Source organism: Megalops cyprinoides, chromosome 1 (genome assembly GCF_013368585.1).
Source record: "Megalops cyprinoides isolate fMegCyp1 chromosome 1, fMegCyp1.pri, whole genome shotgun sequence".
NCBI lineage: Eukaryota > Metazoa > Chordata > Actinopteri > Elopiformes > Megalopidae > Megalops > Megalops cyprinoides.
Genome location: NC_050583.1, coordinates 56,825,892 through 56,845,706, shown reverse-complemented (window position 1 = coordinate 56,845,706; position 19,815 = coordinate 56,825,892). Strand labels below are relative to the sequence as shown.

The 19,815-nt window shown below is 41.3% G+C and overlaps 1 protein-coding gene across 2 annotated transcripts; it reads left to right on the top strand.

Moving 5' to 3' along the window:
* The first annotated feature begins 605 nt into the window (after nucleotides 1-605).
* Nucleotides 606-14,142, top strand: LOC118784560 (pantothenate kinase 1). Of its 2 annotated transcripts, none has more exons than XM_036538855.1 (7): nucleotides 606-1,130; nucleotides 7,307-7,659; nucleotides 8,303-8,556; nucleotides 9,116-9,292; nucleotides 9,491-9,614; nucleotides 10,533-10,658; nucleotides 10,855-14,142. In XM_036538855.1, exons 1-7 carry the CDS (start codon nucleotides 863-865, stop codon nucleotides 10,912-10,914), a joined length of 1,362 nt encoding a protein of 453 aa, XP_036394748.1. In that variant the 5' UTR covers nucleotides 606-862; the 3' UTR covers nucleotides 10,915-14,142. The 2 variants fall into 2 exon arrangements, with proteins under 2 accessions (XP_036394748.1, XP_036394758.1); XM_036538865.1 differs by lacking the exon at nucleotides 606-1,130 and adding an exon at nucleotides 2,067-2,236.
* The last annotated feature ends 5,673 nt before the right edge of the window (nucleotides 14,143-19,815 follow it).

Sequence of the window (19,815 nt, the reverse complement as noted above, 5' to 3'; positions counted from 1 at the left end):
TATATACTGTACCACTGGATGAATGACTGAGATGTTCCTCTGGATTCAACAAACAAATATCCATAAAGTCTGATACAACAAAATGTACTTCATACGTCTAATTAACTATTGTTATTAACAAAATTGTATTCTGTTTTGGACGGAGACTCAATCTGAAAAAGGCATGAGGAAATGAACGCCTGCAGCTGTATCATCGCCAGGCCTAAAACAATTTATATCTTTTCAGGTATGAATCTAGAAGGTGTTTGCAGTGGTTATCCGGTGTGTGACAGACAATTCTTTGTTTGTATGGTATTTTGTCAGTGGTGATCTTGATCTTGCGTCTCTTACATGATAAAAGATAACATAGTCACCTGACACATTTCGCGTAAGTGTACTGAGTCAGCCTCAATCAAACAACAAGAAAAAAAATCAGCTATTATAGTTTAGGCCTATCTTTTCCTTTTTCAGCTAATTACTAAACCGTGTAGTGTCGCCCTTTTGAGCGGAAGTAAAAAAAAAAACAATTTAGCGGAGGGGCATGTATTCTTTCTTCTACTTTCCCATTTGAGAGGTGAATGGGGGGTGGGGAAGTATGTAGGCAACCGTGACGTAGTACCGGCTGTTTAACTCGGAAGCTGCTGCAGGAGAAAAGCATGAAGGAGAAAAATGACCGACAGTGACCTCGACCTAGTGTACTAACCGTTGTGTTTCCACATTGAGTGAAATGTAAACCGACGCGGTCCTCAACTTGAACTTAACATACATGACATTACAGTAGATATTTCTAACGAAATACAAAGCGCGGAACAGAAATCCGGCGTTAACCACCCCGTCTTTTCTTCTTAAGAGACTGCTCGCTCCGCTTTGATTGCGTAAAATTATGGATAAGGCTAAATCAGTGGCGGAACAGAAAGGAGTAGGTATTTGCTATGCGAATGGACTACAAAATGGATTTCATTCTCCTCAGCTAACCAACGGAACGTGTAGTGCTCATGGTTCAAGTGGAAACGGTGGCACCAGTAGTAGCGGTAGCCATAGTGGTATTGAAAATTTCCACCATCTTCACCAGGATTTGCAGAATAATGGTTCCCCTGCTAAAAGATGCAGACTCCGGAGGAGAATGGACTCGGGGAAGAAAAACCGACCGCGTAAGTGGCTACCTATCTGTCTGTCAAGGTAGCTTTTATGTTAACTAATTCTGTATTCCCCTAACAACACAGCTCACTATTTGTTCATAGAGGGAGGCATTTTCTGTGATCTCTTTCAGTAAGCGCAAGTCTGCTCGGCAGTTGGCGAGTTCAAGTGAAGGCTTACAAATTTTGGTAGTTGTTTGTGTAAATTAAGCCACGTTGCGTTCTGAAACACAGGTAGATACCTTGTTTTCCATCTTCTCTAAAATTTTCGCCCATATGCTTGTGAGTAGAAGTCAGCCTGTTATAGTACTGGGAGACTATATACTTTCAATGTCTTATAAGACGTAGCTTTGCTAGGAGCACATGTCGCCTGTCAGTCAGTCCGCTGGCACTAAATACTGAATAATGTTTACCTTGCAATATTTAACGCTGTACTGTACTACCGGCCTGACTGACAAATCTAGATTTCAGATGATCTATCATAGCGCTAAATCCAAAATGCATACAGCTATCTAGCTTGGTAGTCGGAACACTTGAAAAGCCGCTCTTTTCAATGACGTTGTTCAATAACAAAATCCGATATTACTGTCATAATTAACACACGCGGCAACAAGATACTGTAGCACCAAGTCTCTTTACATGAAGTGGCCGCCGTGTTGGTTGCATTTTGTGAAATAGCTGGTTTGCTTAGCCAAGAGCAACGCAAAAGATACAACCTCTCCTTTTGTTATTATGAAACCTTTGAGATAGTTGCTCCTTCCATTTGATTGGTCGTTCCAGAGTCAGGAGGTGTGCTGAAATCGCTCCTGATACGAAGGCCTGGTCTTCTCAGCCAATGGGCGTTCGTTCTCTGTCCGCGAGGCTGGGTTAGAGAAGCAGACGGATCCACCCCCGTAAAACAGCAGAAATTCTTTCTGCTTTCTAGCTATTATAACTTGCAACTTTTTAACAGCCACAATGCAGTTGATCTGTATATTACCGCTGTGGCAGAAATACACGCAATAAACCAACGAATAAACAGTGCCGTTTCAATTGACTTCATTGTTTTTGGATTCCAGACTTGTAGTTCTTTGCATTACATCTGAGCATCACTATGAAGCTTAAGGGTATTAAGAAGCCAGGTAAGGGATGTTATGCACTGTTTTAAGTGGAAAAATGTGTCTGCTTTACTTTCTTTATTTAGCCTTAAATTCAGCATTTTATGCCTTGCAAACAGACACATTATACTCAACTGAGTGTTGGGGAAAAAAAAAAGAAAAATGACCAAATACCAAAAGCTGTCAGACTGTTTTATGTTGGAACTGTTGATACAGCCAGGAACATGTGAGCTTATGATTTACAGCTGAATCTTGGTGGGGGACCTTTTCTGTTCTCAGAATCAAACGGCACAACTGTATTGACTAGTCTCTTGATTTAATTGCAGCTTCAGCACTTGGAAAGTTCAGCCCTTGAATAGACAGTGACGCTAGCGATGCCTGCTTGTCAGCATTCCTGTTTTCTGCATTCCTGTTCTTCGCAGAATTGCACTCGGAATCCAGACTGTCAACTTTCAACAGTTGCAAACTTGGAAAATGATCTGTGTTCATGTTCTTGTTTTAGCATTTGCAGCACAAGGGGATTTACACACGGACACAAGCGATCACGAACTGTGCATCATGTCCTGCTTAAGAACCGCATCAATTGTGTGCATTGTCTCAGCAGCAATTATAACATACCGTGCTGAATAGATACTTTTGAGACTGTTTTAACCTGTGTAATATTGGGGACATACAAAGTTAATGGGCAGTGTTGTAAGCTACAGAGGAGGTATTATGTTGAAATGCCAAATATATTGTGCAAGAGAGACTACAGCTTTAAATGGAAGCAATTTCCATTTTGAGGCACCACCCACTGCTGAACAGTCCACCTACAGTATCATAAACTGTAATGACCTTGACCTTAATCAAGGAGTAAAGTGAAATAATTTTTTTTCTGTTGGTACATAAAAAAATGACAGACACCTCTGCTCAGTTCACTGCTTTGCTGTAAAATATTTTTAGGAATGATATAAATACAATCCTTGGTTTCAGTTTTAGTGGCCCACATGCAGGTGGTAGTAAATGCTTTCTGACACCTCGACCAGCACATTTGAATTAATTTGCTCTGATGATAATGGTTTTTAAAATATTGTCGTTATTTTTTGTGTGTTTGGATGTGCAGTTATTTTCCTGAAGACAGGATCTGAGGTTGCTGTCTGTGTGTCATGCTGTTGCCGATGTTATTATAACAGCGTGTGCACTGAGAGTTAAATAGCAGAGACTGCAGGTGGGAGTGTTGGGGCCGCACTGCTCTAGCTCCCCTTATGGTCACTGAGTACTTTACTCTCTGATCCTCATGGCAAGGAAGTAAACATCCCTTTCACCTACATGTGCAGCCTGTCACATTGTCCTCAGAGGACAAATTGGTGCAGAGTATTCCTCATGCAGTTCCACAGGTCATCATCTGGTGATCTTACCTCTTGATAATTGGCGGATGAGGGCTTTTGTTTGTTTGTTCTTAACCTTCTACCATTTATTTAATACCTGGGAAGTCAGGTCAGATCTTGACATCCTTGTTACTTCATCCTACCACCTGTAGAGGTAGACTAATCTTGAATCAGATACTGTATCTACAGATGGTCTTGCTGTGCTCACTGATGTTAAAGGGGAAAATGAATCGGGTTGTGATGGATTGTTATGAATACCTTTAGTGTATTTTACTTTACCCTCTTCATTTTCACTGACATTGTTTTTGAAACTTGCTTCCCATCGTAGATATGTGCGGAAACAGTGTTTATCATATCACTCTGCCCTCGAGATACTGACTCTGAGAGCAGTGATTGGGCTCACTCAAGATGCCCTTGCATCCATCTGCTCCGCCATGTAATGTTTAACTTATATTACGGCATTTACACCAAGCATTTGGCTGTACATCCTTGATCCTTGTGGTTTACGATGAACGTAGGACTCAAAGGTCACCTGAATTTCGTATGTATTGCTGTGTGTTATAAAATTTGCTTGTTCAGCATGTTTGACATTTTCAGGCTGAAGTAATAGCTAAGTACACTCAGTTACACACAATTTCACGGATAGCAGAGTACACACAGTTACACAGAATTTCAAGGATATTTCATGGTGTAGGCCTATTACGGCTGTTAATATGTTAAAACGCACAGTAGTCTCCAGAGTCAGAGAGCGTTGCCTTGGTTTTGTCTTGGTGCATGTGGTGTCACAATTGTAATATGAGAGATTGCACTGTGTCACCGTATCTTCACATGACACCGTGAATCTCTGGCGGCGGCCCCGTCTGGTGGGGGCGGGGGCCAGGCCTCACGCGCCGCAGGGTATGGATTTTGAGGGGCCGGCCGCATTCGCTCACTGCGCACATCCCTCAGCTCCAAGCAGGAGAGTGACGTGTGACTCGGCGTGATTACGCCAGATTCCACGCGCCCGGTCACGGCTCTGACACCCCGTCAGTAGACCCTGCTGTTCTCTGGCACTAATCTGACATTTGTAATGCGAGCCTTAACTGTTTCGGGCCAGATGTGACTAACTTTAGCACCTGGAGAATGTTTCTGGTTATTTGAGGACTTTTTGGGGGGAGGGGCGGCACGTGATGAGTGCTGCTTGAGTGGTGTTTGGGATTCCTCAGGCACCCCTGATGCTCTGATGTTCTCCACAGTTGCGAGGGAACTGAAGGTGATGCTTGTGTTGGAGTCCCAATGCATATGCACTTAAATTTGGCCCGACCTATTACATTCTCAAATTTGCTAATGGAGTATTGGAAAAGGCTAACTGAAATTTGACCCAGTATTTTGGTAATCTTTTTTTGATAAATGGGTGAGGTAAGGTGTAGACAAACTGGAGTTTACTTCCGCCTCTAACTGAAAGCTTATCCTTTCTTATTGTGGAAAAAGTTACAGTCAAATCAAGATTCATTTGTGGATGTGATTGCTGCAGAATTAATGGTGTGGTTTTGTGTACCGAATAATTTTTATCTGGATACACCAACATTCCAATATGTATGCCCAGCTGTGAACAAATTATTGACACACTGTGTGTGTTTTCAATTGAGTACACAGTCTGAAATGCTTTTTATTTCCGCGAAAGAATTGTTCAGAAATGTCATTATTGATATGCCACGCAAAATATTTGTAACTTCTCCTTTCCCCACTCTAGTACTGTAGTCCTGAATTATTGATGAGATTAAATTAAATTTAATCTAATTTAATTTTAAAGCCAATATATGCCTTTAAAGTGATCTGACTTTTAAAGCATTTTAATATGGAAAAACACACACTTCTTTGGGGAAACACCAGTGTTTCAGGAACAATACTCGTATCCTTAACAACACTAACATCAGTGCATTAAGCATCCATTGAAAAATGCGTTAATCAATATTGTATTACTAGTAAGGCAGACTTGAACTACTTTCAGGTTAGAATGAGTATTTGTATTATCAAGCATTCAGGGTAACAGTTTAATATTTTAGGTATATGCCAGCACAGCTCTCATACCTGTTTTGAGATCACAAATTTCACTGAGAGAGGGCTCTTCCAGGGATATCTCCTGGCTACTACATCCAGTGTTGCCTAGGATATGTAATTTCAGTTTAAATGAATCATATGTCAGGAGAAAACAAGCTAAATGTTGTTTTGTTTTTTAAGAAAAAAAAGACATGAGCAAATATTTGCGTTTATTAAACACGCATTTTTGATACCGGTTGTTTGATCAGGTTTCAAGGTACCACTTTGATATTACCCAGCAGGCTAGCTGAATACGCAGGATCTTACTGACATTCGCCTACTGCTATAGTGACAGTGACGTTCGCTGTGGTGTCAAAATGAGAAAGACGGTGAGACAGTCCTGTCACGTGCACGGTTTTTGGCGGCGCTACATCATCCAGAAGGCATTTAAATGCACGCATGATTTCGCAGGTACCCGGTATTTATTTTCCAGGAAACTGAAGTAAACAAAAAGCGGAATTCCTGGGATTTAGGTTCTCAGTCTGACAATCCGCTGATGTAGGCAAGGTTCACTGTTAAATGGGGCTCATTTTTTAATTTTCCTGAGTCCAGTTTGATTTCCAAATATATATTTATCATAAAGTTAAAAAAAAACTATATTTGAATGTAGTTTTTTTTTTGTTTTTTTTTTACACCTTATGAATCTCTATGTTTTTGATGCAATTCATTATGGTCTGAGAAATAACTATCTTTATACTCTACAAGTGATAAAACAGAGAGCTTGCATTAGACATATAAACTTATGGGAATGGAAAGGTAGTTGGCGAGCTTGTTTATAATTTTTTTTAGTGTACTGACTAATTTACTGTAGCCTGTGATTGAAGAGTGCAGGCTGGCTTAGTTCTGAGTCGCCAGGCAATCATCTCCTTGCTGGTGTTTCCATGGCAACTGGAGCCCTCAGCTGCTGCTGCCCTGCCGCCTGCAGTGGATGTGAGATGCTTCCTTCTCACATTTGCAGAGCAGTCTGGCAGAAGCATGCAGCCAGATGTAATTTTTTTTTACCCATTTTACCCCCACAGAGTATTAGCATCAAAGCAACAAGCTGTCTAACCCAATTATTTGGCATGCGGTTAAATTTAACAAAGTGGTTCTTTGGGGTTAAGGAGGGGTCAGGGTGTTGGTTGTCAGAGGCTGACCTGTTCTTGGTTCTGGGAGTAAATAGAAGTAGCTAACTGTATATAGAACAATGCTATGAATATGATAATCGTGCTAACGTTCCAACATAATGAGTGCTTGAAGCAGTGGTAACAATAGTATGGTGTGGGACATGCAAAATACTCTCCAGGGTTATTACAACTTGCATAGAAATATTTAATACTATTAATATTGCAAGATTTTATCAAAAGTACACAGATGAAAATGAACTTATCAGTTAATATAATGAATAACGTATTATTGCACAGGCTTAGAACTTTGTATTAACGGTAAGATCCAGTTTTCCAATGCTGTTCCTAAATCAAAAATTTCAGACAGTATTGGTAAATGTATTAATATTGTAAATATTATAAGTCTATATATTATAAATGTGTGATACTTAAAATATGAATGTTTATAGTTATTGCAAAATCAATAGAAATTAAGTACAGCCTTCACAAAGGAGGAGACGCAGGGCACCGGTGAAGCGGCTTGACCGGGTCTCCTTTTGCAGCCTTCCCCTGGTTCGGCATGGACATCGGCGGGACCCTGGTGAAGCTGGTCTACTTCGAGCCCAAGGACATCACGGCGGAGGAGGAGCAGGAGGAGGTGGAGAACCTGAAGAGCATCCGCAAGTACCTGACGTCCAACACGGCCTACGGCAACACGGGCATCCGGGACGTGCACCTGGAGCTGAAGAACCTCACCATGTGCGGCCGCAAGGGCAACCTGCACTTCATCCGCTTCCCCACGCAGGCCATGTACCGCTTCATCCAGATGGGCCGCGACAAGAACTTCTCCAGCCTGCACACCACGCTCTGCGCCACCGGCGGCGGAGCCTACAAGTTCGAGGAGGACTTCAGAACGGTGCGTGGGCCGATCGCGGCGGGGGCGCGCCGTCACGCCATTAAGGAGGAGAGGGAGACACTGGTTTTATCTGTGCTGCCAGTTTTTGAATGTATAGTCTTCATATATTCTTCTTGAAAGCTGGCGGCAGTGTAGCATAGTGGTAAGGAGCAGGGCTTGTGATCAAAATGTTGCCAGTTCAATTCCCTGCTGGGCCACTGCTGCTGTACCCTTGGGCGAGTTACTTAACCCACAGCTGCCTCAGCAAATATCTTACTGTATAAATGGTAACTTGTGAAAATTGTAACACATGTAAGTCGCTCTGGATAAGAGCATCTGCTAAATGACAGTAATGTAATAATGAAATGCAATGAGAGCGATGGGTAATGGGCGTTGGGGCTGGAGGGGGAGGTACTGAATGTACGGTCATTCCTGTGTGTGTGGTGCATGGTTGCATTGTGTGCATGTGCATGTTTGTGTTGGGCGTGTGGTTCTGCCGGCCCCTCGGCTGGTTCCGCGGGGAGCGCAGAGCTTCGCAGCAGCCTGTTCGGTGTGACCATGCGGGGCTTATTGTCAGAGACACCTGCTCGCCGGTTAACTGGCTGTTTGCTTTGCACATGCTCTCACTGCCGCTGCGGCGCTCTCTCTTTTCATTTCCCTCCAGATGGCCGATCTCCAGTTGCTGAAGCTGGACGAGCTGGACTGTCTGATCCAGGGCCTCTTGTATGTTGATTCTGTGGGGTTCAACGGCCGCCCGGAGTGCTATTTTTTTGAAAACCCCTCTGACCCTCAGAACTGTGTAAAGAGGCCGTGTTGCCTTGACAACCCCTTCCCCATGCTGTTGGTCAACATTGGCTCGGGGGTCAGCATCCTGGCAGTCTATTCCAAGGACAACTACAAACGTGTCACTGGGACCAGGTGAATATATGTCAACCCTGTTCTATTTTTAGTGTGTAGCCGGGAAATAAGTTATCTAGCATCCCAGAACATTTTATGGAAACTTAAAAAAAAAAACACTGGATTTGTCTGTGAAGATGTCAGTAAGATATTCAGTGTCAACGATCCATCATGTCCCTTTTGAGTTTGTGTGCATGTGTGCATGTGTGTGGTTGTGTCTGTGTGACCGCACGCTGCACTAATAATTTGTCCCTCAGATTAAACATCCAGTTTTGCTCTACAACACCAAATTTAAAACCTAGCTGTGAAAAAGTTTAGGTTGCACATATTTGGAGAGCCTGACCAAAAACTGCATGAGGTGGACCTACAGAGACTCCTTTCCGACAAGAAATCGGAGGGATGTTTCAGTCATCCAGGTCATGACCTCAGTCTCTCCGTGTTCCGCTTAGTCTGGGTGGACATGAATCCTCCCGCTTGGTGACCTCACAGCCCCTGGTGGAGGAACCTCTCTGCGGTTAAAATGACCTCACAGGCCTGCCCTCCTCTTCCTGAAGTCACACTTCCCCTCTCTGATCCACAGTCTGGGCGGCGGCACGTTCCTCGGCCTGTGCTGCTTGCTGACGGGCTGCGAGACCTTCGAGGAGGCCCTGGAGATGGCTGCCAAGGGGGACAGCACCAACGTGGACAAGCTGGTGAAGGACATCTACGGAGGGGATTACGAGCGCTTCGGCCTGCAGGGATCCGCCGTAGCATCCAGGTGAGAGCGATTCTGGCCGCCCGCCAGATATCCTTTTAGTTAGATTGTGGAAACGTCCCCTAGCCTACTGGCGTGATGTAAAATGATTACATCCATGTCCACGTCCATGTCCATCTCGTCATACTAGCTCTGTGTGGAGGGCGGGGGGGGAGCTTCTTCAGACATATTGCGGCATAATGAATTCATGTTTTATTTTAGCTTTGGCCACATGATGAGCAAGGAGAAGAGAGACACCATTAGCAAAGAGGACCTTGCCAGAGCCACACTGGTCACTATCACCAACAACATTGGCTCTATTGCTCGCATGTGTGCAGTAAACGAGGTAGGACGGAGGTCCTGGCGTTTTTTTTTTTTTTTTTTTAAATCCAAATCGATCTGACTGTTAAATTGTGATGACTTCCTTTGAAGGGCCCTTGACTGCCATAGAGAGACAGCATTTTCCGGTGTCACATTTCACTGTTCACAAACGGCTTGTCGAACTGAAACTCCATGAGGAAAATTGTGCACAAAAGCAGCGCTGAGTGACTCGGTGACCAAGGGAGTCGATTCTGTTTGCTTTCAGCTTCTTTACAGTGTTGCCTTGTGGCACGGAGATCAAGCAGCATTGTACAGGGCTATCAAAGCACACAGAGCAACAGCGGGAGGTCAGGCTCACAGAAAGCGCATGCGGCTCGTCTTAGGTCTCACTGCTCCACCCTGTGGTAGTGTTTTGTCCTGGACCATGAAGCGCTGCATGAATGTTGTTCTCCTCGCCACTAGGGTGTCAGTCACCTAGATGGGACTAAAATAGACAGGTCAATAAAGTTTTCAACAGAGAAATGTCAAGGTCTGCTTTTCTGTTGAACTGTTGCACCTTGCAGACTTATCAGACATCATATTATACATGAATTATATAGAATGAGTGTAATTACATAAAATAGGTTTCATGCAATTAGATTAACATTTTATGCTGAGAATCCACTTTTTTAAATTCGTTTTTAGACTATAGCGCTGAGTAATTCAGTTGTATTTTGACTAAAGCACTGAGCTCAGTATGAGGCCCAGTACCAGAGAAGAGGCTTTTGCACTTCTATTTTACAGTATCATCATTGAAAAACTTATTTCTTTGTTCTGTAGAATTCCCCAGCAAATTTTATCACACAAGTTCCCAGGCACAAATAGAAGGCAACACAACTAAGTGGCATTGATTGTTTAAATAATTTACAGTGGGTTTAATACGGTCACAATTGTTACCTTTCAGAAAATCGAAAGGGTCGTCTTTGTTGGGAATTTCCTGCGAATCAACATGGTGTCGACAAAGCTTCTAGCATACGCCATGGACTTTTGGTCAAAAGGGCAACTCAAAGCTTTGTTCCTGGAACACGAGGTAAAGACATGAAAATCTTGGGTTCTAGGTTCTTTATATACAGAAATGTAAACGTATACCCTGCATGCCTAATCTCTGAGGTGTTATAGCTGCAAGTCATCACTAGCTTTGGCTAAAGAGAATGACAATGCTTTTGTGAAGCGTGTTTCAAGTGAAGTGAACTGCAACTAGTGTTTGTGTTGCATGTTACCCGCAGGGTTATTTTGGAGCGGTTGGCGCTTTCCTGGAGCTGCTGAAGATGACAGACGATCTGTGAGAAAGGACAAAAAGAAATCACAACTCTAAGTGAGAAGCTGCTGTAAAATTCAGAGAAAGCCACTATCAGAACTGGGGAAAAGCCATTTTAATAATTTAACAACTGTATATATTGCAGATTTCCCTCCTCTCTTTCCCCTAATATAAAGATTTTTAGTAACTAATTTAAAATCCTAATGCAGTGTGGAGGGAGGGGTGGATATTTGTGAGCTACTCACAAGGAAACTTTCCTGGTACTGTGTGTAAATATATATATATATATATGTATTTTTAGACAGTGCGCTAACGCCAAAACCTACTGACCTTTTGTTTTCATTTTTTTGCTGTTTTTACTTTATGTTTTTAAGTTTATTTGTTGTGTTCATTTTACAATTGTGAGGACCTATTCAAGAAAATGGACCTATAACAGTAAGTGTTGACCCTGGCTTTATTTTGATACAGAGGTTCTGTACAAAATAATTTAAACATATATGGTTTCCTCACATCCTTCCTGTTTATTGAACATCCTGAGAAAAATGCCCTGGCAGGTATGAGTGGGACCAAACAGACGATAGGAATTGGTCACTACAGACACACTGTAGGCTGAACCTGTGCTTGTCAGGTAGAATGACTCTTAATGTCCTCTGTGTCACATTTTCACCATTGAAATACTTTCATAAACTTGATCCCCCATAATGCTTCTGCCAGTGTGGGGGAAACCCAGTCAACTCACAGATTAGTTGTGCATCATGCCCAGAGTCTGTCTGTAGTTTTGTCTGGAAAAAAATAGGGTCCATTTTCTTCTTTCTTCTGAGGTGTACTTTTAATCAAAGTATGTTTTATTATTTTTATTGTTGTTATTATTATTTCACATGTTTGTAATGAGTACCCCTAGGAGATTTTAATCTTTGACCTTTTGGTTAATTTTCATGACATTTCATGATGGTATCTTGGTTTCAAGTGAAACTACAAAGCTGGCCTGTGAACTGCCATACATCGCACACTCTCCTGCCTTTTTCAAAGCATTCTTTGGGATGTTTGACCTTTCCTTTATCCCAAACATTCACCCACACAAACCTCTTCCTATGCCTATTGGTTAAGGCCTTTTCTTCATGCAGTCCTGTGTAGTCTCCGGTTGTGGACAGAGAACGAAAGGAAGCACTTCAGAAGAATTTTATGTGCACTTGTGACCTCTGACCTCACATACTCCACAGTTAGGCCTCTACTCAAGCTGGAACTCATTTTGTCCGAGCTTAATTATGTGTGTCATATTGTATTCACTGGTCACTAGTGTTAATACATAAAGTTAAGAGAAAAATTAGTTAATTCCTCAAAGCTAAGTACAGATAAACTGGGGTAATATTAATTTGAGGTCCATTTATACTTTCCAATGAAAAATAAAATGAATTAACTTCGTATAGTAGCTAGGCAAATGAGACCGATGTTTTTAGTGCTTCTTCCTCTTGATGCAGCTCTGTTTTGGAATCGTCACTTGTACGCTAGGCTCATCTCACCCCAACAACCTCTGTGCTCGTGCAGCAGCACTGAGACAGGGCAGATGCAAACCTCGGATACACTTGCCTGCAGCCAACAGCCGTTTTTTTTTTTTTTTTTTTACTACAAGTCACACAGGAGTGGGGAGTCATTGGAAGATACGTGCTACTCCACTGATGTCATGCATGAAACTTGCAGGTGCCCGGAAAATTTCCAGGTGCCTGAGATTGGTGAGACTTGGAAAACCCTGGCAGACATAGCCACCCCTGTCCGTGGTGGAATGAAGCCAAATTGTTACACCGCAGTCACCACTGGCAAAAGGACAGTGCCAGTTTTAAACCCAGCCATAGGGATCAACCCGGGTTCAAAGCGAAAGCTTTGCCAGCTGAGCCGTTTTGGACGAAAAAGCCTGATATTTAAAAGGGGAAGTTGAGTCACAAATCACAAATGTGGTATTTTTTATGAAATGCTTCAAATTCTTACTTCCGAATACATTTGTAAATGAGGGTACTGAACCGCCACCTGTGTTCAGTAAGGCTTCAGATCCCTGTAGGAAAAAAAGCTGCTAAATCTAAATCTAAGTCTAATCTAAGAGTCATGTAAAAAACTTTATGTTTATATAGGGACAGCAATGCGGTGTAGTGGTAAAGAGTGGGGCTTGCAACCCAGAGTTTTCCAGTTCAGTTCCCAAGTGCTTCTGTTCAAGCCCTGGACAAGGCAACTCATGCAAATTTCCAGCTATATAAATGAATTACATTTAAAAATAGTAAGATACATAACCTGATCTTGATTAGAACTAACGTAACCAATGTAATTTATCTGTCTTTGTATAGTATGTGGTAATAATTGTGTTTAGAAACTGAGTGAAAAGCTAACAAACTAAAAGGAAAATGGGAGAGATGTGGTAGAGGACCTCTTCTTGATCAGTGTTTGCATTGTATTTGCATTGTCATGGCCGTTTCTCCCACCACTGGACCAGCAAGGGCAATTCAGGTCCAGATGCAGTTATCTCTCCTTGTTCGTTTTAGTTTTATGTTGGTCTAGCTTTTCGCACAAACTCCAAACAGCACAATGGTTGTCACACACATACCTCACATTGATATGCTCACATTAAGTTTTCCTGAATGATTTTTGGTGTCTCTATGTGTTTAGAGAACAGGGTTTTGAACAGTATCTCTTACTTCACCCTAATGGAATGGCTGGCACTGAGGCTGGTTTGTGTCATTAAATGGCGGGGGGAGTGTTACTTTTTCGTCTTTCATGATAGGGTTTGGAATGAATGCTGTATGCATTGTAAAAGATTTTGACTCCTCTGTGAAAGTGCAGATGCTTGGTAGAACGTGATTACCTGAGCAGGGCTGCATTGTTTTTCTCCCCAGTTTTCATATCTTGATTTGAAGGGCAGAATCTTTCACACGTCTCAGAATGCTAAAGTGAAACAACTGTAATCGCATAACTGCACGCAGACGTCGGGTGTCTTCAGAACACCTTGATTATCGAAAGATTACAGAATGTTGAGTTTTTAGAACGGTTCTTAGGAGTTAATCCTTTTATATTCCCTCCATTTGCTTTTCCTTTCATCTCTCAGAATTGGTATTTGCCTCATGCTGTTCAGTGCCGCATTCTCGTCAAACTGGATAATCACGGTCTAACAATACTGTGTGCCACCACACCGAAAACCTCCAGGCGCTGAGTGTTGCCTTCATTGAAGAATGGAGTTGATGAGCTTTTTGAAAGCATTTTTGTCAGAGATTTGAACTCTTGTGTTTTGCCGTGTGGGTTTTGTTTTACTATGTGATCTTTTTTTCTTTGTTTTTTTTGTGTGTGTGTGTGTGGGGGGGGGGGGGGGTTGTTTAATATGGTTTTGTGTGTCTTGCTGTGACCTGTTGCTTTACTCTAAGACCACCGGGAAGACTAATAACCATAAAAATAGGATTTTTAAAAATGTTTAAATGTGTTGTTCTGAAAGCTTAGCTGATGTGCATGCAGAAAGTGGATGCCAGGGTTCCAGAGAGTGCTGTAGCAGTCATATATTGAAGAACGGCGTTATCCAAGTTAGCCCATCCAGTAGCTTTCCATGGAGTGAAACAAGGCAACTGTTTAACACTAATGGACTCCATGGCGAATTTTTAGCGTGTATGGGTGATACCTGATGTATGGGTTTTTGTTTTGTTTATTTTCCTCAAAGCAATTTTGTGATAATGACCAGACTACTTCTCTGGTCTTCCTGTGCGTTCACAGAATCAAGGATGTTACTGGTGGATCTCAACAAAGAGTCCTGCTTATGGCCATACTCAGTAACTATTTCACAAAGTTATACAGTCATTTAAGAATGCTACTATCTGGTATTTTAAGACTGTTTTAATGCAGTTTGCCAATATTGGTCAGCTAAATACATTGATATTGCTTCATATTTTTTTACAATGTGGTTATGATTGTGTCCTCGTTTTTTACAACAGAGTATTCTGTGTTTATAAAATGAATTTAATTGCACTTTGCAAAATGCCTCACATACCAACTGAAACCATAATGTAGGACTTGGGTCTTCTCACAAGAATTGCCTTTAAAGTTGCCATATATTTGAATTAAATCAGTGTTTGCATTTGCAGCTAATATTGATGAATCAAAGTTTCTTCATAAATGACAGTAATTAAGTATGCGGAGAGACATCTTCCTTGGTGAATTTTGTTAGTGTTCATTACTCATTGGACAAATATTTTAATCTACCCATACTTGTGTAGCAATTCATGTTACCACGCTATGCAGATGAATTTCTAATTATCTTTATCAATGTTTATCTATGCTGCAAATTTGCTGTCCTTCTGTGATAGTTTAACAAACTACTGTTTTGTAAATACTCAGTAAATGTGGGAATTATGCAAACTGATTATTCTGAGTCATATTTTTTTAAATGAAGGCATTTAAATTTAAGACAAAAATGCTGTATTTAAATATATCTGAAAAAATCCCTGAATGCCAATGTTTCTGTCTGTCTGTATGTACAATTTGTACAATACGCATTTTGAAGGAAAATACCAGCAATCTGTCTGCTGATGACTCTGTTTGTGTAAGTGATGGCTTAACTTGCTACCGTTATGATAATGTTAGCTGTGCATGTATTTAACTTAAAGAAAAAACTGATCAGAAAAAAATAAAATAAAACAAATGAGGTTTATATGTCATGTGGTTGATCTGAAAAGGAATAGGAGAGTTTAAAAAAAGAATGTTCTTAGTTCTCTGGGGCAAATGCTCAATTAATTAAGTGATTTTTCTTTAGACTGAGAAGATGCATCCAGGTTTCACGAGTGCCATCAAATCGTGATCTCTGTGTGTCAACAAAACCTACAGAATGCATGTTGTTTGCCATCAATTTTTGTAATTGGACCTGATGTTCTTCTGAGAGCAAACGTTTTCACACTAACAGGGCGCCATTCCTGTTCAAACCTGGCTTCCTCTGCCAGTTAACACATGCCTAGCAATCTGAGAAATTGCGTAATGCAATTGTGTTGCAGTAGCTTGACTTTCCTGCAAACAGGTCAAGGTTAACAGGGTTTGCATTCACTCTTTCTTTGTGAATTTCAGTGCCAAACTCCTCTGCCAGATCACCATGCCTTAAGGTCAAGGTACTTCGTATTCCAGTTAATAGCATTACTAGTTAATAAATCCCACCTTCCCATCTCTTTGTCTCTGTGTACATGTAGAGTATCAGTCAAAAGTTTGGATACAACTTATTAAGATAATGGGAGACATGCATTCAAAGATATTCTGATCTAAGGACTTATTCTTGAAATTTTGTTTTAGGCAACAACTTCACTGTTTATATATTCAAATCACTCAGGAATTTTCCTGGGCAGTTCAGCCACCAATAACTTGCAGAGGCCTGAGGGCTTTAGGTGAAATAAACACAGGTATCTTATTATCGAGTCTCCAAAAAACGCTGGTAAAGTTAAGTAATTAAAGCAAATAAACACCTCGGCGTTTATTGGAAGTTTTATGGGTATGTGATTTATTGGTCACATTATTTTAGAACGAGCTACATGATTTGTAAATGTAATTTGCTCAGCAATGAGAGGTGGAACACTGGCTTTTGGGGCTGTATGAGGTCACATGATATTGGTTAAAGAACCATGAAGTTTCATGAGATTCTATTTTTTTTTTTTTTTTATCAAATCAAACCAAATGAAGAACTTCTGGCATGGGTATGTAAGGAAACACATTGCCTTTGAGATTTTGGGTTATATCAAACAGTGTGCCTTCATTGTCAATGACTCCAGGAAAGCAGGAAAAAACAACAGTGTTATAAAGGTTGGTAGCTGATCCCCATCCTTTGTACAACTGCTTCTTGCAGCCTCATGAGAGTCTACATTACATTACATAATTTAGCAAACGCTCTTACCCAGAGTGACTTACAAAAAAGTGCATCACTATGCTAAGAGCAGACATCGTAAGGTATTACAAGAGGTCAGTAAGATACAAAGTTAAGTGCTAGGCTTGTGTGGAGTTTTTTTTTTTTGAGCATAATACGTGAGAAATATACATAACAATTGATAGAATGGAAAGACATACTTAGGGGGGAAAGTAGGCTAAAGATACAGTTTGAACAGATGAGTTTTAAGTTTTTTCTTGAAGGCATCCAGGGAGTCTGTTGTTCGACTCTCGACAGGAAGCTCATTCCACCAGTGTGGAGCCAGTACTGGGAAGAGGCGGGTTCAGGAGATGCTGCTCTTGTATTTCGGGACATGGAGGTGACCCAAGTCTAACATGCATCCTTTAGCTAATGTGCTCAGCACAGGAAGTCTGGCTTGTAAACCATTACCAAAAGTGTCCAAATCTGCTAAGCCACTGTAAAATGCATTGAGTGATGCTGGCCACAGATTCAGCAAGAAAATTAATTTGCTCTACTGGCTGAATCTAGGGATGGCCATGCATCTGGATGCATGGTGATGATGGCAGTGGGACTAGATCCAAACAGGTAGTCAGTAACCTCGGTCTCAGAATCAGGTGCAATCCTTTCATCAGACTCCAAGCCTACCCCTATACCCACATCAAACAGCAAACCTCCATGTTCTCTACTAGATAGATAGACAAATCCCTTTCCAATGCTGCAATAGGAATATATACACTAATGCATCAAAAATAGCCAAACTGCTCTTAAGAATCTATATGTATACATGTTGGTATTGGCGGCAGTGTTGTGTTGGAAATATTTCATCCTCAGGCTGGCTGGATTTGGCACTTTTTGGGAAGTCAGGAAGTCTTTTCATAGTGCGCATCTTTATTCCAATGGCAATTAGATGTATAACCTGCAAGGAATGTAGCTAAGTGATCTATAACTCTGATCTATTCATGACCAGCTCTAGGCCCTGCCTCACCTTCAGGGTGTGGAAGGTGTAACAGGCAACCTGAAAGCAGAACATGCCTTTTAGTACATCTGACAAATCAACACTAACCCTCTGGCATTGTATGAAGTTTCCACGTGAGAAAATTCCAGTTAGTAAATGACTACGCCTGAACATTAAACTTACGCGCTGCTCAAGGTCAGGATTCAGTCTGTGCCCATAATTCATTATCTGTCGTCACCTTTCAGGGGTCCCATCTCATCAGCTAACCCTCGCATGAAGTTACAGGATCCTGAGATGATCTCCTCACAATACTAGCCATGAAAGTCAATATTAAAATTTTATGTACAAGGAGCAACAGCCATCACACAAGGAAGTGTCACATCGATTCAACTTTGATTTTAACCAAAAGGGATCCCTGATTAGCAACTTAATGTGAGGGGGACAAAAACAAGACAGTAGTCCAAATTGCTCAAGTACTAGACAGCCAAAAATTCTGAACATCATGTTCTTACACAGTTTACCGCTTCTCCTGGATGTACCCCTTTCCCCAGTCCAGTCTTCTACAGTCATTATCTGTTGACTTTGTGTTGTTTTCCCAGTGTCTTTAAGAGTGTCAATCTCTCTTGCACCATCTGGTTTAGAGTCCAGATTGATTACCCTAACACATGGCTTCAAGCACACAGCTCCAAACCTTATCAACCAAAGACATGTTTCAGGGTATCATGAGTCAATGATTACCCCACCCTACACAGTCCTGAAAGTCAGCCATTGGAAATAAGTCACCCAAAACTTAAGTGTCACTAGCATACCTGTAACCAGCTAAGAGGTCATTGAGGTCCAGACCTCGGTAATTTTTTTAGAGCTAAAAATAAAATTTGAAGCTAAATACAACTGGATTGTAAAAAAAAAAACATTATTGGTTGAGAACTTCTCCTCCGAGATGCGTGCATGCTTAATTAGGTTTAGAATTGTTATTTAGTGTCCGCTGTGTGTGAGGGTTGTGAGAGAGGGCGCGAGCGCAGCCTTTTGCATCATCAGCATTTCCACTGACAGCAGCAATTGGAATTTACGCACTTTGGCAACAGCAGGTGGCTTGTGTGTGAGCTGGCAGCATATCATTCGTTAAGACAAAGCGATGATTGTTATGTCATTATCTGTAAGAAACGTTCAAAACAGTAACCTGGTGCAGCATCTGGAGTAAAGGCAATTGTATGAAACATGTTAAATATGCGTACTCTATGATGAAGGCTAGGCTATTTCTTTCATATTAGTAGGCTAGCTAACGTTTCACACAACACCATTTATTAAAAAAACAGCTTATGTTGGCAACAGTATCAATAATAGTAGGCCTACGAAACATTTCAAAGCCAAATTTGGAAATGAGTATTACTGTATAATGGTGTTAGCTTGTAATGGTGTTACTCTCAAGCATTTTTCTTTTATTTTCATAGCTAACTAAGGTTACAAATAACCTTAGCTTAATTATCATGCTTCATACCGTAGAGCTATGTATTTTGATGCTCTAGATAATGTTCTGGTGATTTATTTTTCATTCAGTAATGCATATTGCAGTACAATCCAGTTCAGATAGTGTACCTTACAATTAAAACACAAATAAAAGTTGTTTCTTGTAAATAGCAACAGGTCTCCTTCTATGTATGTAATGTTTACATGCGTGATTTTGACAAAACCTAACACCACCCTGGACAACATCATTGACAAAACGTAAACACCAACGCCCCCCTGCCTCCCCCCAGACCTCACTATTTTTCAAACCATGGTTATAGTCATGGTCACTAGTGGATTCACTAATGACTGGGAGCTTATTTCCTTCAACTGATAGCAGCTCAGAGTGGATTTAGTAAGAGATTCCTCTGTCTTTTGTGGTAGAGAATGCTAATTAGTATGCAAAAATGAACAGCCCTGGCTTGTTGGCCTGCACGCTGATGCGACGAAGGCTTTCATGGTCATGTGCTTGGAATGTTAGTTGGAAGTGAGCTTCATCAGCCCCAAAATGGCTGGTCACTGTGCACTACCAAATTCTGGAAAATAAGTAAGTGAACTTTATCCTGTCCTTATTTTATTCT